Raw genomic sequence first — 18,848 nt, forward strand, 5'->3', positions numbered from 1 at the left:
ATGGGTCTTCCAAATGGACAATGACCCCAAACATACTTCCAAAGTTCTGGCAAAATGGCTTAAGGACAACAAAGTCAATGTATTGGAATGGCCATCACAAAGCCCTGACCTCAATCCTACAGAACATTTTCTGGGAAGAACTGAAAAAGCATGTGGAGGCCTACAAACCCAACTGACTCAGTTACACCAGCTCAGTCAGGAGGAATGGGCCAAAATTCAACCAACTTATTGTGGGAAGCTTGTGGAAGGCTACCTGAAACGTTTGACCCAAGTTAAAAAATGTAAAGGCAATGCTACCAAATACTAATTGAGTGTATGTAAACTTCTGACCCACTGGGAATGTGATGAAATAAATAAAAGCTGAAATAAATCATTCTCTCTACTATTATTGTGACATTTCACCTTCTTAAAATAAAGTGGTGATCCTAACTGACCTAAAACAGGGAATTTTTACTAGGATTAAATGTCAGGAATTGTGAAAAACGGAGTTTAAATGTATTTGCCTAAAATGTATGTAAACGTCCGACTTCAACTGTATATTAAACAAAGCAGGCGACACCATTTTCTTGTTTTTAAAATGTAAGGATAGCCAAGTGCACACCCCAATACTCAGACATAATTTACAAAAGATGCATTTGTGTTTAGTAAATCCGCCAGATCAGAGGCAGTAGGGATTACCAGGGATGTTGTCTTGATTAGTGTGTGTTGGACAATTTTCCTTCCAAAAGGTATTACTTTAAAGTATTTCTTACCTAAGTACTTTACACCACTGCCTTCTTTGTCAAATAGCCACTAATCTTGTGGAAAAAGGAAAAAATGAAATGTTTGAAGGAAAATCAAACATTTCAGTCTTGACGGATGATAGAATGTATACGTGAGGAGCACCTTCACTAGTGCGAGTATTGGATGGCAGGTTGTCACTTTAACCTGCAGCGTGGCTCCATAAGACTCATCCATGCTGTGGTCCCCGTGTTGTTCAGCAGGTAGAACATAGTGCTTGTAACGCCATGGTTGTGGGTTCATTTCCCACGGCGGACCAGTACAAAAATGTATGCAGTCCCTAATTACTGTAACTCACATTGTCATGTCATCTTTTTCTTTAAACATCCAAATGAGACAAACTGTAAAATGACATTTATTGGTACATCAGGAAAAAATATATAATGCACTTGACCTAGTGGCATAAAATAAAACACAACTCTGGATGTACCGAACACATGAGTTATATGATCTCTGTGCATTTGACCGTAGCTACACATAGGCTATTTCTCCGCATAAGGTGATCCTATTGAGTAAAACAAACTGCTGAATCAAGTAATCTTACCACATTCAATCAAACGACCTCAACTGCTATATCGCCTATTTATCCTATATATTATTGGTGGTTAGAAGACCATTACAAGCACCTTGCTCTTCAAAGGAAATGAGAGAGCGAAATTAAAGATGAAGCTCTGTTTGAACCTCATTCGGAGGAAGAGTCATGGGTAGCCTCAAACTTGTCAGGCTATTTAATCTGGATACAAAATGAATCCAGAGAAGGTGCTGTACTTGTTGTTGTTGCCTCCGTGTGCTTTGCCACCGTCCAGTTTGACATAAATCTCATCCCCGGAGTCCAGGTGTAGAACCACGCTGTTACCTGCGTAATCGTAGTTCTGGTCTGCGTCCTGTGCAATAGCACTTGCCCGAACCTGTGTAATGGAAGGGACACACAAAATACGTATAATCCTCATGAACTTGATATTTTATGGTTATTTTGATTTCGTCTCTTATGGTCAGACAAATTCCTCCACTACCACTTTGTAGATTACATCATATTATATACCACGTTGGACACAACTTTGGGCATTTCCTCAGTTATGGTCAGACAAATTCCTCCACTAGCACTTTGTAGAATAGGTTATATTATGTCACTTTGGACACCACAGAAGGGGGAACGAGGGCTTAAGCAGCTAAACGATCAATCATTTCTTTACTGTGGTAATATAATGTGTAGCCTACCCGATTTAACTGAGTTTACAATTACTAAGCATATGTCCTAAATGTCCTACCATAAAGCCGACAAGTGCACTAGCCAAAATTATATAAAGTGAGTGCATACAATTTGTGCGTGTAGTATACGTTTTTCTCCATACCCTTCGGGTTTTTGCGTGCATTTATAGTATGTTCTAGACATTAATTGTTTTCAAATGAATGAGAATACAATATTTTCGTATATGCTATTTGAATTCAATAATGTTTACCTGTCCGTTTTTGCACAAGTCTGCCCACATGCTTGTCCCGTCGCCTCCTCGCATTAACACGTGGTATGTGAAAAAATAAATTCCGGACACTTGGCAAGTGAACTTGCCATTGGTTGGGTCGTATTGATTTCCCAAGTTTGTGACAACATCGTCGAATTTAAGCACCTCATATCCTTCGTGTGGGTTCTTCAACCCGACATAGAACGCAACCTTTGTTTCACTGAGTGCAGTGTTAACCTCGTCCGTGTCCGTTTCGGTCTTTGCAGTCCCTGACGTTACCGCGGGGTAAACAGCTTTCCCGGAATCGCCCCTGTCTCCGGGTGGTCCTCTTGGGCCGGGAGGTCCTGGTTCTCCCGGTGGACCTCTTGGTCCCGGTTTCCCAGGTCGCCCTAATTCACCTTTGGAGCCTTGCGCCATTGGCGGCGGCGGGATGGCATTCATGTCCTGCATGAGCTCCATGGCGGTGGCGGGTTTCGAACTGTATGGATCACAGATCATTCGACAGGTGCCCATCATCTCATAGTGAGCCGAAGTCTTGGTACTTTGCACAAGCAGCGGTATTACTATGATAAGGGCCAACACCATGACGATGCCAATCACAGCGGCCACAAGTCGCTTCCTCTGGAATATCCGAGAAGCAAGCGATAGAAAGTCTGCTGAGCTTGGAGGAGTAATAGTGGAATGTTTGCGTGCGTAATTAGAAGGAAAAAAACTGACACCAAATATATTTTCTTCCTCAATGCAACTATTCTATTTTGTTTTGTCCATAAGCCTTGGGCACTCGTGCCAGAGCAGACAGACGAAGGGTATGAATCTTGGCAAGGATGGGCGCTCGCTGGTTCTCAGCACTGATTTGGAGCGCTCCTATTCTATTCCAGTCCTACGGGGTCGCTGACGTAACACATGCGGAGTAAAGCCTTTTGCAATTTGGATTAAGATCGAAACAATAATCGGGCAATCTTTATGTATGAATTACAAATCCTCATAGTACAGCAAGGAGGATATGACATTAGAAAGCATTAAACACTTTGATCCCACCATTTATATTTTGAAACACGCAAACCATGTGGTTGTACAGAACATGTCCCCATATAATTAAAGAGAATAGAACAGCCATTATTTGCTGAAACAAAAAGCTCTGTGTGCGGGGCAGGAGCTGTCCTTTCAGCGCCACTCCCAATCATTGGGATGCTGAAAATCAACACGAATCAAAACATTTAGCCTATGTATCAATGCGCTTTTATAGGAACTTAACAACTTAGTAATTTTGCTGTAGGCCTCTCTAATATTTGTTTTATTAAATATCAGTTCGTCACATCCCCTTTGTAACAAACGGCATACCCCACACTATCCATGTCAACCTACATTTACAATCACACATTCTTGTATTCTGTCTTCAATCTCGAAAAAAGTGACGGTTTCATTTCTGAAACAAATCGTTGAATCCTTTTGTTCCAGGGCTGGGGTTTAACATCTCACACCCCGTCTCAGCAGCTAAGCAGTCAGCTAACAGCAAAGCCCAAATGTATTCCCGGTCATTCCTTGTTATTGAGTCTGTCATTATTGGATACCAATAGATACTGGGAATGCAGACAGACTAAATATTTTCTATGCACGTTCCCATATACGTAATAACAGAATAGTAAATTAATGAGTGTTCCCTTGAACCCCTTTGTTAGTCTTGTTGGCTAGGCCTAGGCTACTAGTGGAATATTTGCGGGAAATATTTAGAAACAATCCATCGATACAAATGTGAGTGACCAAAACTTTACTATAAAATTGTTTATTGTTTTTCAATTATGAACAAACACAAGGAAGTGGCCAAATATTCGACTCAAATGAACAACCCGTCCCATGTCAATAGTGGTCGCGTGCAGTGTGACTACTTGCATTATGACTCAAAGTTGTGTTACCACATTTACATAATGAGTTCCAAGAATCTCTGTGAGTTCCAATCTGACGATGAGTACTGTGACGTGTTCTAGACTGTAAATAACCCCGAGCAATCAATGTTCGTTTATTAGTAGCAACGACTTGTTTCTAGAGACTACTACTTGGATCACTCTCTGAAACCGTAAAGGTGTCTTGTTCCGAATGTTGGAGACCTTACCGGAAACTGTACCGGAGATGTTGGATGGTGCAGTGCGTCTGTGTTGAAGATTGACTAAACATGGATCCAGCAACTATGGATCCATATAATGTGAGTAATCAAACACTTCACTCTGGATCAGGGCGGTAGCAAGTAGCCTATTAGCTCTAATCCAGGGCGGTAGTATGCGCACCTCCACACTATCACCGTAGACCAGAATTAGCAAGTACCCAGTGATTTTTGTTGTTGTTGATTTCATGTTGAATTCACCTTAGTTGACAACTTAACTAAAATGAATTCAAAACTATATGTTGAAATGATGTCTGTGCCCAGTGGGTTACTTAAGCAATAAGCCCTGAGGGTGTGTGGTATATTGCCAATATACCACTGCTAAAGGCTACTCTTAACATGATGCAACATGGAGTGCCTAGATACAGGCCATAGTATATTGGCCATATAACACAAACCCCCTGAGGTGCCTTATTGATATTATAAACTGGTTACCAATGTAATTAGAGCAGTAAAATACATGATTTGTCATTCTTGCAGTATATGGTCTGATATACCACGGCTGTCAGCCAATCAGCATTCAGGGCTCGAAAGTTCTGGCAACATTCAAAACGTTTCCTTTAGGTCCATGGAATGTCAGTAGTATGATGTTACAGTCAGAACATTCCAGGGACATAGGCCTAGGCCTGGACATTTTCCAGTTTGGTCCCTGTTTGGTTGTGAGTAACCAAACATTGGGAACAGGAGTTTCTCAAAATATTCTCAACATCAGCTGATTCTAGCTTTAAAAGGTCTCAGTATAATGTTTTCCCCATTACATTCTGAGAACATTAACAGAGATTCAATTTAAACTGTACTTTAGAGCTATTGTGCTTTGATAACAGGTTTTACTCTTTAAAGTGGTTTTCATTTGACTGTCTCCATGTTGATTATGTTGTTCAGGCTGATGCGGATGGGTTTTACAAGGGCGATGATTATGGATATTTCCACTGGAATGAAAAATATGGCCATTGGGGTAAGCATTTCACACCTCTGTTAGGACTTGGTTGAATAATTTTATTACCATTCCTTTATGTAAATGAGAGGATCAAGCTTCTACTCTTATTATTTTTACAGAGAGGTGGACCCTAAAAAACAATGAGTACATCTATGAGTATGCATACAAGTATGAGAATGAGAACGACTATTACAACCACCAGGATCAACTTGGAGCAGGGGCCAACTGGGTAAAAGAGGCTGGTTCTTCTCAGATTGTTGATGCTCCTGCCTATCTCCCCCTCCCTACGTCCTCTGATCTCCCTCAGCAGAGCCCCCAGGAGCAGCCTGGAGTCCTCACAGCATTCCCTGGTTCTCTTGCAAAGTAAGTACTTTTTTCGTTAACACAGCAATGACATCTGCACAGCTACACTGTCCACCAGATACATTCATGTTGGAATTTGGAGTGCTATGATTACACTGAAGTTGATTGAGATATTGGACTAATGTAATGGAGTTTCAGATTACCTGTATTACCCAGAGTACCTAGATTGTGTTCAGATCTGAAATCAAAAGACAGTTTCATATCCACGGTGTGAAACCTCCTTCCACCCAATCTAAACAACCTGGTATGTTTCCTCTCCTGTAGCGTTGGGACTCTTGAGAAGATGATTAAGGTTGCATGGCAGCAGTGTCAGGAGTACCAATCTATGTTCTTCATGTGGTACTGTGTTACCCTGTTGTGCATACAGAGTAGGGCACAGGTACATTTCTCCTTTAGAGCAGACAGCATGAGTTAGGATGTATGATGAGGGAGAGGATAATTATTATGCTTTGCATTTTCATAAGTAAGCAAACAGGTATGTTTTAGGCCATGCGGCAATTACATTATAATTGATTTGTGTTGTTTCTGAACTAACCTTCTGTTCTATACCACTATATATAGCCCATCTCTCCACCAGTGAAGCCTGTTGTGGTTGAGCTGCCCATCTCTCCACCAGTGAAACCCATCATGGTTGAGCTGCCCATCTCTCTACCAGTGAAACCCATTATGGTTGAGCTGCCCATCTCTCCACCAGTGAAGCCCATTGCGGTTGAGCTGCCCATCTTTCCACCAATGAAGCACGTCATGTTTGAGTTGCCGATCACTCCAGTGGAATCTGAGTCGCTTCAGAGATTTGAGGTAGGCGACTCATTCCAAACTGTCCCTTTTAATTTGTAAATCATGGTCCTAATTTAACTGCAATCACAAATTCACACGTTTACATATGCTTCTTAGAAAACTTTAGCTTATTTAGTAAATCTTTTCTTGACTCTTAATTTCTTAAAACTTCATTGTTGGTTAAGGGCTTGTGAGTATGCATTTCACGGTAAGGTCTCCACTTGTTGTGTTAGGCATATGTGACGATAACAATTTGATTTGTTTATGTCCTTTCCCAATTTGCCCAACCACCTCTGAAACATATTCCACTGAAGGGTTTGACACAGCGACATAAAAAAAGAAAGACAGACATGGAAGCTTCAGTTCCACAGGCCAGAACTACTCTTCCTCCTCCCTCCCTATTGGATTATTTTGCTCCACCTACAACTCAGAGATGTCAAAGGGCCCGGGATTTCTTCCCTCCACCTCCAGTGGAGCCCATCGTGGTTGAGCTGCCCGTGTCTCCACCAGTGAATCCCATCGTGGTTGAGCTGCCCATCTCTCCACCAGTGAAACCCATCATGGTTGAGCTGCCCATGTCTCCACCAGTGAATCCCATCGTGATGGAGCTGCCCATGTCTCCACCAGTGAAGCCCATTGTGGTTGAGCTGCCCATGTCTCCACCAGTGAAGCCCATTGTGGTTGAGCTGCCCATCTCTCCACCAGTGAAACCCATCATGGTTGAGCTGCCCATCATGGTTGAGCTGCCCATCTCTCCACCAGTGAAGCCCATCGTGGTTGAGCTGCCCATCGTGGTTGAGCTGCCCATGTCTCCACCAGTGAATCCCATCGTGATGGAGCTGCCCAACTCTCCACCAGTGGAGCCCATCCTGGTTGAGCTGCCCATCTCTCCACCTGTGAACCACCAGGATCAACCTTGTCAAGGGGCCAACTGGGAAATAGAGGCTGGTTCTTCTCAGATTGTTGATGCTCCTGCCCATCTCCCCCTTCCTACGTCCTCTGATCTCCCTCAGCAGAGCCCACAGGAGCAGCCTGGAGTCCTCACAGCATTCCCTGGTCCTCTTGCAAAGTAAGTACTTTGTTTATTAATTCAGCATTGACATCTGCACATCTACACTGTCCACCAGATACATTCATGATGGGATTTTGAGTGCTATAATTACACTACCTTTACAGTGAAGTTGATTGAGATATTGGACCAATGTAATGGAGTTTCAGATTACCTGTATTACCCAGAGTACCTAGATTGAGTTCAGGTCTGAAATCTAAAGACTTTTTCGTATCCACGGTGTGAAACCTCCTTCCACCCAATCTAAACAACCTGGTATGTTTCCTCTCCTGTAGCGTTGGGACTCTTGAGAAGATGATTAAGGTTGCATGGCAGAAGTGTCAGGAGTACCAATCTATGTTCTTCATGTGGTACTGTGTTACCCTGTTGTGCATACAGAGTAGGGCACAGGTACGTTTCTCCTTTAGAGCAGACAGCATGAGTTAGGATGTATGATGAGGGAAAGGATAATTATTATGCTTTGCATTTTCATAAGTAAGCAAACAGGTATGTTTTAGGCCATGCGGCAATTACATTATAATTGATTTGTGTTGTTTCTGAACTAACCTTCTGTTCTATACCACTATATATAGCCCATCTCTACACCAGTGAAACACATCGTGGTCGAGCTTCCCATCTCTACACCAGCGAAGCCCATCGTGGTTGAGGCGCCGATCTCTAACCCAGTGAAGCCCATTGTGGTTCAGCTGCCCATCTCTCCACCAGTGAAGCCTGTTGTGGTTGAGCTGCCCATCTCTCCACCAGTGAAACCCATCATGGTTGAGCTGCCCATCTCTCTACCAGTGAAACCCATTATGGTTGAGCTGCCCATCTCTCCACCAGTGAAGCCCATTGTGGTTGAGCTGCCCATCTCTCCACCAGTGAATCCCATCGTGATGGAGCTGCCCAACTCTCCACGAGTGAAGCCCATTGCGGTTGAGCTGCCCATCTTTCCACCAATGAAGCACGTCATGTTTGAGTTGCCGATCACTCCAGTGGAATCTGAGTCGCTTCAGAGATTTGAGGTAGGCGACTCATTCCAAACTGTCCCTTTTAATTTGTAAATCATGGTCCTAATTTAACTGCAATCACAAATTCACACGTTTACATATGCTTCTTAGAAAACTTTAGCTTATTTAGTAAATCTTTTCTTGACTCTTAATTTCTTAAAACTTCATTGTTGGTTAAGGGCTTGTGAGTATGCATTTCACGGTAAGGTCTACACTTGTTGTGTTCGGCATATGTGACGATAACAATTTGATTTGTTTATGTCCTTTCCCAATTTGCCCAACCACCTCTGAAACATATTCCACTGAAGGGTTTGACACAGCGACATAAAAAAAGAAAGACAGACATGGAAGCTTCAGTTCCACAGGCCAGAACTACTCTTCCTCCTCCCTCCCTATTGGATTATTTTGCTCCACCTACAACTCAGAGATGTCAAAGGGCCCAGGATTTCTTCCCTTCACCTCCAGTGGAGCCCATCGTGGTTGAGCTGCCCGTGTCTCCACCAGTGAATCCCATCGTGGTTGAGCTGCCCATCTCTCCACCAGTGAAACCCATCATGGTTGAGCTGCCCATGTCTCCACCAGTGAATCCCATCGTGATGGAGCTGCCCATGTCTCCACCAGTGAAGCCCATTGTGGTTGAGCTGCCCATGTCTCCACCAGTGAAGCCCATTGTGGTTGAGCTGCCCATCTCTCCACCAGTGAAACCCATCATGGTTGAGCTGCCCATCATGGTTGAGCTGCCCATCTCTCCACCAGTGAAGCCCATCGTGGTTGAGCTGCCCATCGTGGTTGAGCTGCCCATGTCTCCACCAGTGAATCCCATCGTGATGGAGCTGCCCAACTCTCCACCAGTGGAGCCCATCCTGGTTGAGCTGCCCATCTCTCCACCTGTGAACCACCAGGATCAACCTTGTCAAGGGGCCAACTGGGAAATAGAGGCTGGTTCTTCTCAGATTGTTGATGCTCCTGCCCATCTCCCCCTTCCTACGTCCTCTGATCTCCCTCAGCAGAGCCCACAGGAGCAGCCTGGAGTCCTCACAGCATTCCCTGGTCCTCTTGCAAAGTAAGTACTTTGTTTATTAATTCAGCATTGACATCTGCACATCTACACTGTCCACCAGATACATTCATGATGGGATTTTGAGTGCTATAATTACACTGAAGTTGATTGAGATATTGGACCAATGTAATGGAGTTTCAGATTACCTGTATTACCCAGAGTACCTAGATTGAGTTCAGGTCTGAAATCTAAAGACTTTTTCGTATCCACGGTGTGAAACCTCCTTCCACCCAATCTAAACAACCTGGTATGTTTCCTCTCCTGTAGCGTTGGGACTCTTGAGAAGATGATTAAGGTTGCATGGCAGAAGTGTCAGGAGTACCAATCTATGTTCTTCATGTAGTACTTTGTTACCCTTTTGTGCACACAGAGTAGGGCACAGGTACGTTTCTCCTTTGGATGAGACAGCATGAGTTAGGATGGATGATGAGGGAGAGGATGATTATTATGGTTTGCATTTTCATAAGTGAGCAAACAGGTCTGTTTTAGGCCGTGCGTCAATGACATTGTATTTGATTTGCGTTGTTTCTGGACTAACCTTCTGTTTTTATATTGCTACATATAGCCCATCTTTCCTCCAGTGAAACCAATCGTGGTCGAGCTTCCCATCTCTCCACCAATGGAGCCCATCGTGGTCGAGAGTCTCATCTCTCTACCAGTGGAGCCCATCGTGGTTGAACTGCCCATCTTTCCACCAGTGAAGCCTGTTGTGATTGAGCTGCCCATCTCTCCACCAGTGAAGCACGTCATGTTTGACCTGCCGATCACTCCAGTGGAAGCTGAGTCACTTCAGAGATTTGAGGTAGGCTACTCACTCCAAACTGTCCCTTTTAATTTGTAAATAATGGTCCTATTTTAACTGCAATCAGAAATTAACACCTTTGCATATGCTTTGTTGTTGTTGCTTATCAGTAAATATTTTCTTGACTCTTAATTTCTTAACTTCATTGTTGGTTAAGGGCTTGTGAGTATGCATTTCCCGGTAACGTCTACACTTGTGTATTCAGCGCATGTGACGAATACAATTTGATTTATTTTGATTAGTATATGTTCTTTCCCAGGGTGCCCTACAACTGCGGAAAAATAAGCCACTGGAGGGTCTGACACAGCGACATAAAAAAAGTAAGAAAGACATGAAAACGTCAGTTCCACAGGCCAGAACTACTCTTCCTCCTCCCTCCCTATTGGATTATTTCACTCTGCCTACAACTCAGAGATGTCAAAGGGCCCGGGATTTCTTCCCTTCACCTCCAGTGGAGCCCATCGTGGTTGAGCTGCCCATGTCTCCACCAGTGAAGCCCATTGTGGTTGAGCTGCCCATCTCTCCACCAGTGGAGCCCATTGTGGTTGAGCTGCCCATCTCTCCACCAGTGGAGCCCATTGTGGTTGAGCTAACCATATCTCCACCAGTGAAGCCCATCGTGGATGAGCTGCCCATCTTTCCACCTGTGAAGCCTGTTGTTGTTGAGCTATCCATCTCTCCACCAGTGAAGCCCATTGCGGTTGAGCTGCCCATCTCTCCACCAGTGGAGCCCATCCTGGTTGAGCTGCCCACCCCTCCACCTGTGAACCACCAGGATCAACCTTGTCAAGGGGCCAACTGGGAAATAGAGGCTGGTTCTTCTCAGATTGTTGATGCTCCTGCCCATCTCCCCCTTCCTACGTCCTCTGATCTCCCTCAGCAGAGCCCACAGGAGCAGCCTGGAGTCCTCACAGCATTCCCTGGTCCTCTTGCAAAGTAAGTACTTTGTTTATTAATTCAGCATTGACATCTGCACATCTACACTGTCCACCAGATACATTCATGATGGGATTTTGAGTGCTATAATTACACTACCTTTACAGTGAAGTTGATTGAGATATTGGACCAATGTAATGGAGTTTCAGATTACCTGTATTACCCAGAGTACCTAGATTGAGTTCAGGTCTGAAATGTAAAGACTTTTTCGTATCCACGGTGTGAAACCTCCTTCCACCCATTCTAATCAACCTGGTGTGTTTCCTCTCCTGTAGCATTGGGACTCTTGAGAAGATGATTAAGGTTGCATGGCAGAAGTGTCAGGAGTACCAATCTATGTTCTTCATGTGGTACTTTGTTACCCTTTTGTGCACACAGAGTAGGGCACAGGTATGTTTCTCCTTTGGATGAGACAGCATGAGTTAGGATGGATGATGAGGGAGAGGATGATTATTATGGTTTGCATTTTCATAAGTGAGCAAACAGGTCTGTTTTAGGCCGTGCGTCAATTACATTGTATTTGATTTGCGTTGTTTCTGGACTAACCTTCTGTTTTTATATTGCTACATATAGCCCATCTTTCCTCCAGTGAAACCAATCGTGGTCGAGCATCCCATCTCTCCACCAGTGGAGCCCATCGTGGTCGAGAGTCCCATCTCTCCACCAGTGGAGCCCATCGTGGTTGAACTGCCCATCTCTCCACCAGTGGAGCCCATCGTGGTTGAACTTCCCATCTTTCCACCAGTGAAACCAATCATGGTTGAGCTGCCCATCTCTCCACCAGTGAAGCCTGTTGTGGTTGAGCTGCCCATCTCTCCACCAGTGAAACCCATCATGGTTGAGCTGCCCATCTCTCCACCAATGCAGCACGTCATGATTAAGCTGCCGATCGCTCCAGTGGAAGCTGAGTCGCTTCAGAGATTTGAGGTAGGCTACTCACACCAAGCTGTCCCTTTTAATTTGTAAATCATGGTCCTAGTTTAATTGCAATCAGAAATTCACACGTTTACAAATGCTTTAAAAAAAAACTTTAGCTTATTTAGTAAATCTTTTCTTGACTCTTAATTTCTTAAAACTTCATTGTTGGTTAAGGGCTTGTGAGTATGCATTTCACGGTAAGGTCTCCACTTGTTGTTGTCATGCAGGTGAAAGAGGACCCAAAAGCGACTTAACAGAAACAGAGTTTATTTAAGTCCAAACAGGGAATAACAAAAATCCTCTAGTCTGTAGAGGGGAATAACTGGAGAAGCGGCCACAGACTGCAGGTCGCTTCGGGTAGGCGCAGGCCGTAGTTGATAGAGACACCTGCTCACACGCAGCATCTGATGAAGGCAAAAAACACGACAGGACAGGGCGATACACAATCACAGCAAAAACACGACAGGACAGGGCGAAACGCAATCACAGCATGGTGAATACTAAACAAGGAACCGACGGGACAGGAACGGAACACAAAGGAATAAATAGGGACTCTAATCAGGGGAAAGGATCGGGAACAGGTGTGGGAAGACTAAATGATGATTAGGGGAATAGGAACAGCTGGGAGCAGGAACGGAACGATAGAGAGAAGAGAGAGCGAGAGAGTGAGAGAGGGAGGGGGAGAGAGAGGGATAGAAGGAGGGAAAGAACCAAATAAGACCAGCAGAGGGAAACGAATAGCATGGGGAGCACAGGGACAAGACATGATAATAAATGACAAACATGACAGTACCCCCCACTCACCGAGCGCCTCCTGGCGCACTCGAGGAGGAATCCTGGCGGCAACGGAGGAAATCATCGATGAGTGAACGGTCCAGCACGTCCCGAGACGGAACCCAACTCCTCTCCTCAGGACCGTAACCCTCCCAATCCACTAGGTATTGGTGACCCCGTCCCCGAGAACGCATGTCCATGATCTTATGTACCTTGTAAATAGGTGCGCTCTCGACAAGGACGGGGGAGGGGGAGGGAAGACGAACGGGGGTGCGAAGAAAGGGCTTAACACAGGAGACATGGAAGACAGGATGTGGACGCGACAGGAAGATGACCAATGAACGTCAACTTACGAGAAGCTGTCGTAAGAGGAAGGTTGAAGTGGAAAGCCACACTCTCTCGCACAATACCTTGGACTCTTAACAGCGGACCGTCTGTGCCCTTAACGGAGTGCAGACCTCACCTGGGACGTTGGACAAACGCTTGAGCGGAGAACGGACAAGCTGGGATGAGAACAATGAACTCTGAAACGGAGTCAACTTATTGTGAGCGTATTCTGCCCAAGCTGTTCTCAAGAAGGGAGGAAAGGTTGCGTAGTGGAAAGCCTGACTTGACCGTTAGACTGGGGATCTGACGGGCCAATCAAAACAGAATACCTTAGCGGAAGGAAGGCGAGGGGAATTGGACTCTTAATGCCGCCTTAGAGAACCTAACCGTTCAGAATGCACAGTCTTCCCAGACTGCGATGTTTATTGGCGGCTCTCAAAGTCTGTGCCCAATGTGAACCGGCAAAGGTGTCAGACCTCACCCTCCTCCAGGTGCGCTGGCGAACAGACGTGCCTCGAACACCGGGATGACCAAACGCAGAGTGAGCCCACTGAAGAACAGCCAGGAGTGGAAACAGGAACGTTACTGGACAGTGTGCGTGCTTGCTTAACCTGTCTTTCTGGACAACACGATGAGATCCCCTCGGGACAGAGGAGAAGAACTGGATAAGGCATCAGGCTTGGTGTTCTTGCTAGACGGTAAGAAATCACAAACTCTTGACGGGCATTAAGTCGTTTGGCAGAACGGATGTACTCAAGGTTCTTATGGTCTGTCCCGACAAAGGAAGCCCCCTCAACCAGCCACGCCTAGGGCTGCGGATGGGAAGCGGTTACCCACATCATAGTTGCGCTCAGATGGCGACAGGCGATGAGAGCGTATCAGACTCTGGCTCCCACGCCTACCTCTGGGAGCAATGTGTCTAGTGACGTCCAAGACGTTCTTTTAGAAGATCAAAAGCTCCTGGGCGGGGTCTTTCTGTGAGAGGGCAGAAAGGCGAATGAAACGCCGTAGTAGCGAAACCTAAAAAGCGCTGCAACTCGACACGTGACCTTCGCCAATCACTGACAGCTGATTGGAATCCATCCCTTCTAACGGAACCTTGACCAGCCTTTACGTAGAGAGGCGCTGTAGAACACGTCGCCCGTGCTGAACATGAATCTCGAGTGACGGAGAAAAAAAGGATATCGTCAAGATAGACAAAAACAAAAATGTTCAGCATGTCTCTCAGAACATCATTAACTAATGCCTGAAAAACAGCTGGCGCATTGGCGAGACCGAACGGCAGAACCCGGTACTCAAAATGCCCTAACAAACTCGTCCCCCTCTCTGATGCCTAAGCGTTACGAAGGTCCAACTTAGTAAAGCACCTGGCTCCCTGCAGAATCTCGAAGGCTGATGACATAAGGGGAAGCGGATAACGATTCTTAACCGTTATGTCATTCAGCCCTCGATAATCCACGCAGGGGAGCAGAGTACCGTCCTTCTTCTTAACAAAAAAGAATCATACTTCGGCCGGAGAAGAAGAAGGCACTATGGTTGGCTCGGGAGCCGACAGAGAGAGTCTACCTCCGGAAGGAGGAAGTTTAGCGACCGGTGAGGAGGAAGGAGTTGGCCTGGAAGAGGCCGACTGCGCAGATCATGATATTCCTCCGGCACTCCTGTCAAGGGAGTTGGCTCGCCAGGTTCCTCCTGAGAAGTAGGAACAGAAGAAACGGGAGGGATGGCAGACATTAAACACTTCACATGACAAGAAACGTTCCAGGATAGGATAGAATTACTAGACCAATTAATAGAAGGATTATGACATACTAGCCAGGGATGACCCAAAACAACAGGTGTAAACGGTGAACGGAAAATCAAAAAAGAAATAGTCTCACTGTGGTTACCAGATACTGTGAGGGTTAAAGGTAGTGTCTCAAATCTGATACTGGGAAGATGACTACCATCTAAGGCGAACATGGGCGTAGGCTTCTCTAACTCTCTGAAAGGAATGTCATGTTTCCGAACCCATGCTTCGTCCATGAAACAACCCTCAGCCCCAGAGTCTATCAAGGCACTACATGTAGCACCGAACCGGTCCAGCGTAGGTGGACCGACAAAGTAGTACAGGACTTTGATGGAGAGACTTGAGTAGTTGCGCTCACCTGTAGCCCTCCGCTTACAGATGAGCTCTGGCTTTTACTGGACATGAATTAACAAAATGTCCAGCAACTCCGCAATAGAGGCACAGGCGGTTGGTGATCCTCCGTTCCCTCTCCTTATTCGAGATGCGAATCCCTCCCAGCTGCATGGGCTCAGTCTCAAAGCCAGAGGAGGGAGATGGTTGTGATGCGGAGCAGGGAAACACCGTTGATGCGAGCTCTCTTCCACGAGCCCGGTGACGAAGATCTACCCGTCGTTCTATGCGGATGGCGAGAGCAATCAAAGAGTCCACATCTGAAGGAACCTCCCGGGAGAGAATCTCATCCTTAACCACTGCGTGGAGTCCCTCCAGAAAACGAGCGAGCAGCGCCGGCTCGTTCCACTCACTAGAGGCAGCAAGAGTGCGAAACTCAATAGAATAATCCGTTATGGACCGTTCACCTTGGCATAAGGAAGCCAGGGCCCTAGAAGCCTCCCCACCAAAAACTGAACGGTCAAAAACCCGAATCATCTCCTCTTTAAAGTTCTGGAATTTGTTAGAGCAATCAGCCCTTGCCTCCCAGATAGCTGTGCCCCATTCTCGAGCCCGGCCAGTAAGGAGTGAAATGACGTAAGCAACCCGAGCTCTCTCTCTAGAGTATGTGTTGGGTTGGAGAGAGAACACAATCTCACACTGCGTGAGAAAGGAGCGGCACTCAGTGGGCTGCCCGGAGTAGCAAGGTGGGTTATTAACCCTAGGTTCTGGAGGCTCGGCAGGCCAGGAAGTAACAGGTGGCACGAGACGTAGACTCTGGAACTGTCCAGAGAGGTCGGAAACCTGAGCGGCCAGGTTCTCCACGGCATGGCGAGCAGCAGACAATTCCTGCTCGTGTCTGCCGAGCATGGCTCCTTGGATCTCGACGGCAGTGTAACGAGCGTCTGAAGTCGCTGGGTCCATTCCTTGGTCGGTTCCTTCTGTCATGCAGGTGAAAGAGGACCCAAAAGCGACTTAACAGAAACAGAGTTTATTTAAGTCCAAACAGGGAATAACAAAAATCCTCTAGTCTGTAGAGGGGAATAACTGGAGAAGCGGCCACAGACTGCAGGTCGCTTCGGGTAGGCGCAGGCCGTAGTTGATAGAGACACCTGCTCACACGCAGCATCTGATGAAGGCAAAAAACACGACAGGACAGGGCGATACACAATCACAGCAAAAACACGACAGGACAGGGCGAAACGCAATCACAGCATGGTGAATACTAAACAAGGAACCGACGGGACAGGAACGGAACACAAAGGAATAAATAGGGACTCTAATCAGGGGAAAGGATCGGGAACAGGTGTGGGAAGACTAAATGATGATTAGGGGAATAGGAACAGCTGGGAGCAGGAACGGAACGATAGAGAGAAGAGAGAGCGAGAGAGTGAGAGAGGGAGGGGGAGAGAGAGGGATAGAAGGAGGGAAAGAACCAAATAAGACCAGCAGAGGGAAACGAATAGCATGGGGAGCACAGGGACAAGACATGATAATAAATGACAAACATGACAGTTGTGTTCGGCATATTTGACGATAACAATTTGATTTGTTTATGTCCTTTCCCAATTTGCCCAACCACCTCTGAAACATATTCCACTGAAGGGTTTGACACAGCGACATAAAAAATGAAAGACAGACATGGAAACTTCAGTTCCACAGGCCAGAACTACTCTTCCTCCTCCCTCCCTATTGGATTATTTTGCTCCACCTACAACTCCGAGATGTCAAAGGGCCCAGGATTTCTTCCCTCCACCTCCAGTGGAGCCCATCGTGGTGGAGCTGCTCATGTCTCCACCAGTGAAACCCATCGTGGTGGAGCTACTCATGTCTCCACCAGTGAAACCCGTCGTGTTTGATTTGCCCATTTGTTCAGTGGAAGCTGAGTCTCTTCAGAGTTTTGAGGTAGGCTACTCACTCCAAACTGTCCCTTTTTTTACATGTAAATCAAAGTCCTATTTTATCTGCAATCAGCAATTCTCATGTTTATTATTTAGTCTACCTCCTCGCTGCCTTTCTGATTTTTTTCCCTCCACCACAGGAATGTCAAGGGACACAGGATTTTTGTTGATTCACCTCCACCACAGGGTTGCCAAATGGCCCAACATGGAGTTAACCCATATTCAATGAGAGCAGTTGATTATGCTTTAGCTAGCTCACATTTCACAGAGAGATAGAGATAGAGTTCAGCTTGTCATTTACCTTATATAACGCTGATTTCCATTAGTAACAGGTGCTCCAATGAGCAAATATCCAGGTTATCCATGTACAACTACCAAAGCTGGGCCTGGAATATCAGCCGCTTCCCTGGTTCACATGCTCAGACCTCTCTCACCGATGTTGGTGCCGGAAGGTAAATGCCCTTTTGAACACTAAATAATCTCTCTACTCTTGTAACAAGCATGATTGGGCTGGTGAGCAAAGTAATGTTCACCATTGACTATTCTAAATCCTAACTGGGTTCAGGTTTCAATCAAAACAAATTTGGTAGCACATGATTTACGTTTAGTTTAACAATTGATTAATAAGGCTCTCCTGAATTGTGTTCAGATGATGGAGGATGGGACTCGGCTGGGGATCACATGTCCACCCCTGGGACTCCCTTCTACATGGGTTGACTCTTCCACTGGACCTTTGAAGCCCTTTAAAGGTACTACATTACTTAATCCAGCTCACCTTTTTGACACAACAATCCAAAAGAATCTATTTCAGTAAATGTAATTCCAGAGGTTGATATACTGTAAGTGCACCTTTTCAACAGTAAAGTATCTTAGTGATAAGGGATGTCACAAACTTTCTCTTTCTCCCATAAGCTATTTTGCCCGAAGAAAAGGACGCAGTGGAGCATAGCATTTTTCTTTTTAAAACAAAACTCAAGCATACCCCACTTGGTCTTAAAATAAACTTATAATAAAATCCAATGAGACCAAGTTTGCTTATTCCTGTTATTGATTTATTGTAACTACAGTAGATTTTAACCTAGCAATCCCACACTATCAGTCCATTGGATACCAAATATACCAAAAGGATGTGTGAAACAGTAGCCAGTTTAGATGTATGTATTGCTGTGACATTGGTAGCTTTAAACCCACACAAATAAGGTGATGGACATGTGGGCTATGTAAATCAAGATTACATCGCCCACATAGTTGATGTCCTGCTTTTCCCGCCGTTGCAAGTGAAAAAGAATAATCTCTATCATGCTTGCTGTTTGGGGTTTTAGGCTGGGTTTCTGAACAGCACTTTGAGATATCAGCTGATGTACGAAGGGCCATATAAATACATTTGACTTGATATGATATCAGACACGAAAATGGTGATTCAACCCAACACTATCAGAGTC

The 18,848-nt window shown here is 45.5% G+C and overlaps 2 protein-coding genes across 3 annotated transcripts; one reads left to right on the forward strand and one right to left on the reverse strand.

Annotated features, from left to right (window-relative positions):
* Window positions 1–1,122: 1,122 nt before the first annotated feature.
* On the reverse strand, window positions 1,123–3,077 carry LOC124008710 (complement C1q-like protein 2). Its single transcript, XM_046320217.1, has 2 exons — window positions 2,241–3,077; window positions 1,123–1,688 (listed from the first exon to the last, which is right to left on the reverse strand). Exons 1-2 carry the CDS (start codon window positions 2,823–2,825, stop codon window positions 1,509–1,511), a joined length of 765 nt encoding a protein of 254 aa, XP_046176173.1. The 5' UTR covers window positions 2,826–3,077; the 3' UTR covers window positions 1,123–1,508.
* Window positions 3,078–6,402: 3,325 nt separating this feature from the next.
* On the forward strand, window positions 6,403–18,426 carry LOC124008777 (proline-rich extensin-like protein EPR1). Of its 2 annotated transcripts, XM_046320319.1 has the most exons (11): window positions 6,403–6,496; window positions 6,790–7,544; window positions 7,820–7,934; window positions 8,117–8,548; window positions 8,842–9,596; window positions 9,861–9,975; window positions 10,159–10,395; window positions 17,111–17,410; window positions 17,547–17,858; window positions 18,056–18,155; window positions 18,319–18,426. In XM_046320319.1, exons 1-6 carry the CDS (start codon window positions 6,431–6,433, stop codon window positions 9,934–9,936), a joined length of 2,199 nt encoding a protein of 732 aa, XP_046176275.1. In that variant the 5' UTR covers window positions 6,403–6,430; the 3' UTR covers window positions 9,937–9,975; window positions 10,159–10,395; window positions 17,111–17,410; window positions 17,547–17,858; window positions 18,056–18,155; window positions 18,319–18,426. The 2 variants fall into 2 exon arrangements, with proteins under 2 accessions (XP_046176275.1, XP_046176276.1); XM_046320320.1 differs by lacking the exons at window positions 17,111–17,410; window positions 17,547–17,858; window positions 18,056–18,155; window positions 18,319–18,426 and adding an exon at window positions 10,655–11,351.
* Window positions 18,427–18,848: the final 422 nt, after the last annotated feature.

Source organism: Oncorhynchus gorbuscha, linkage group LG21, assembly GCF_021184085.1.
Source record: "Oncorhynchus gorbuscha isolate QuinsamMale2020 ecotype Even-year linkage group LG21, OgorEven_v1.0, whole genome shotgun sequence".
NCBI lineage: Eukaryota > Metazoa > Chordata > Actinopteri > Salmoniformes > Salmonidae > Oncorhynchus > Oncorhynchus gorbuscha.

Excerpts from the sequence above, each read along its gene's own strand:
- LOC124008710 (XM_046320217.1), bottom strand. The coding sequence starts at position 2,825 with ATGGTGTTGGCCCTTATCATAGTAATACCGCTGCTTGTGCAAAGTACC. Across the intron at positions 1,689-2,240 it reads ACTTGTGCAAAAACGGACAG|GTTCGGGCAAGTGCTATTGC; the intron begins GTAAACATTATT and ends TCCATTACACAG.
- LOC124008777 (XM_046320319.1), top strand. The coding sequence starts at position 6,431 with ATGAAGCACGTCATGTTTGAGTTGCCGATCACTCCAGTGGAATCTGAG. Across the intron at positions 6,497-6,789 it reads AGTCGCTTCAGAGATTTGAG|GGTTTGACACAGCGACATAA; the intron begins GTAGGCGACTCA and ends ATTCCACTGAAG. Across the intron at positions 7,545-7,819 it reads TTCCCTGGTCCTCTTGCAAA|CGTTGGGACTCTTGAGAAGA; the intron begins GTAAGTACTTTG and ends CCTCTCCTGTAG.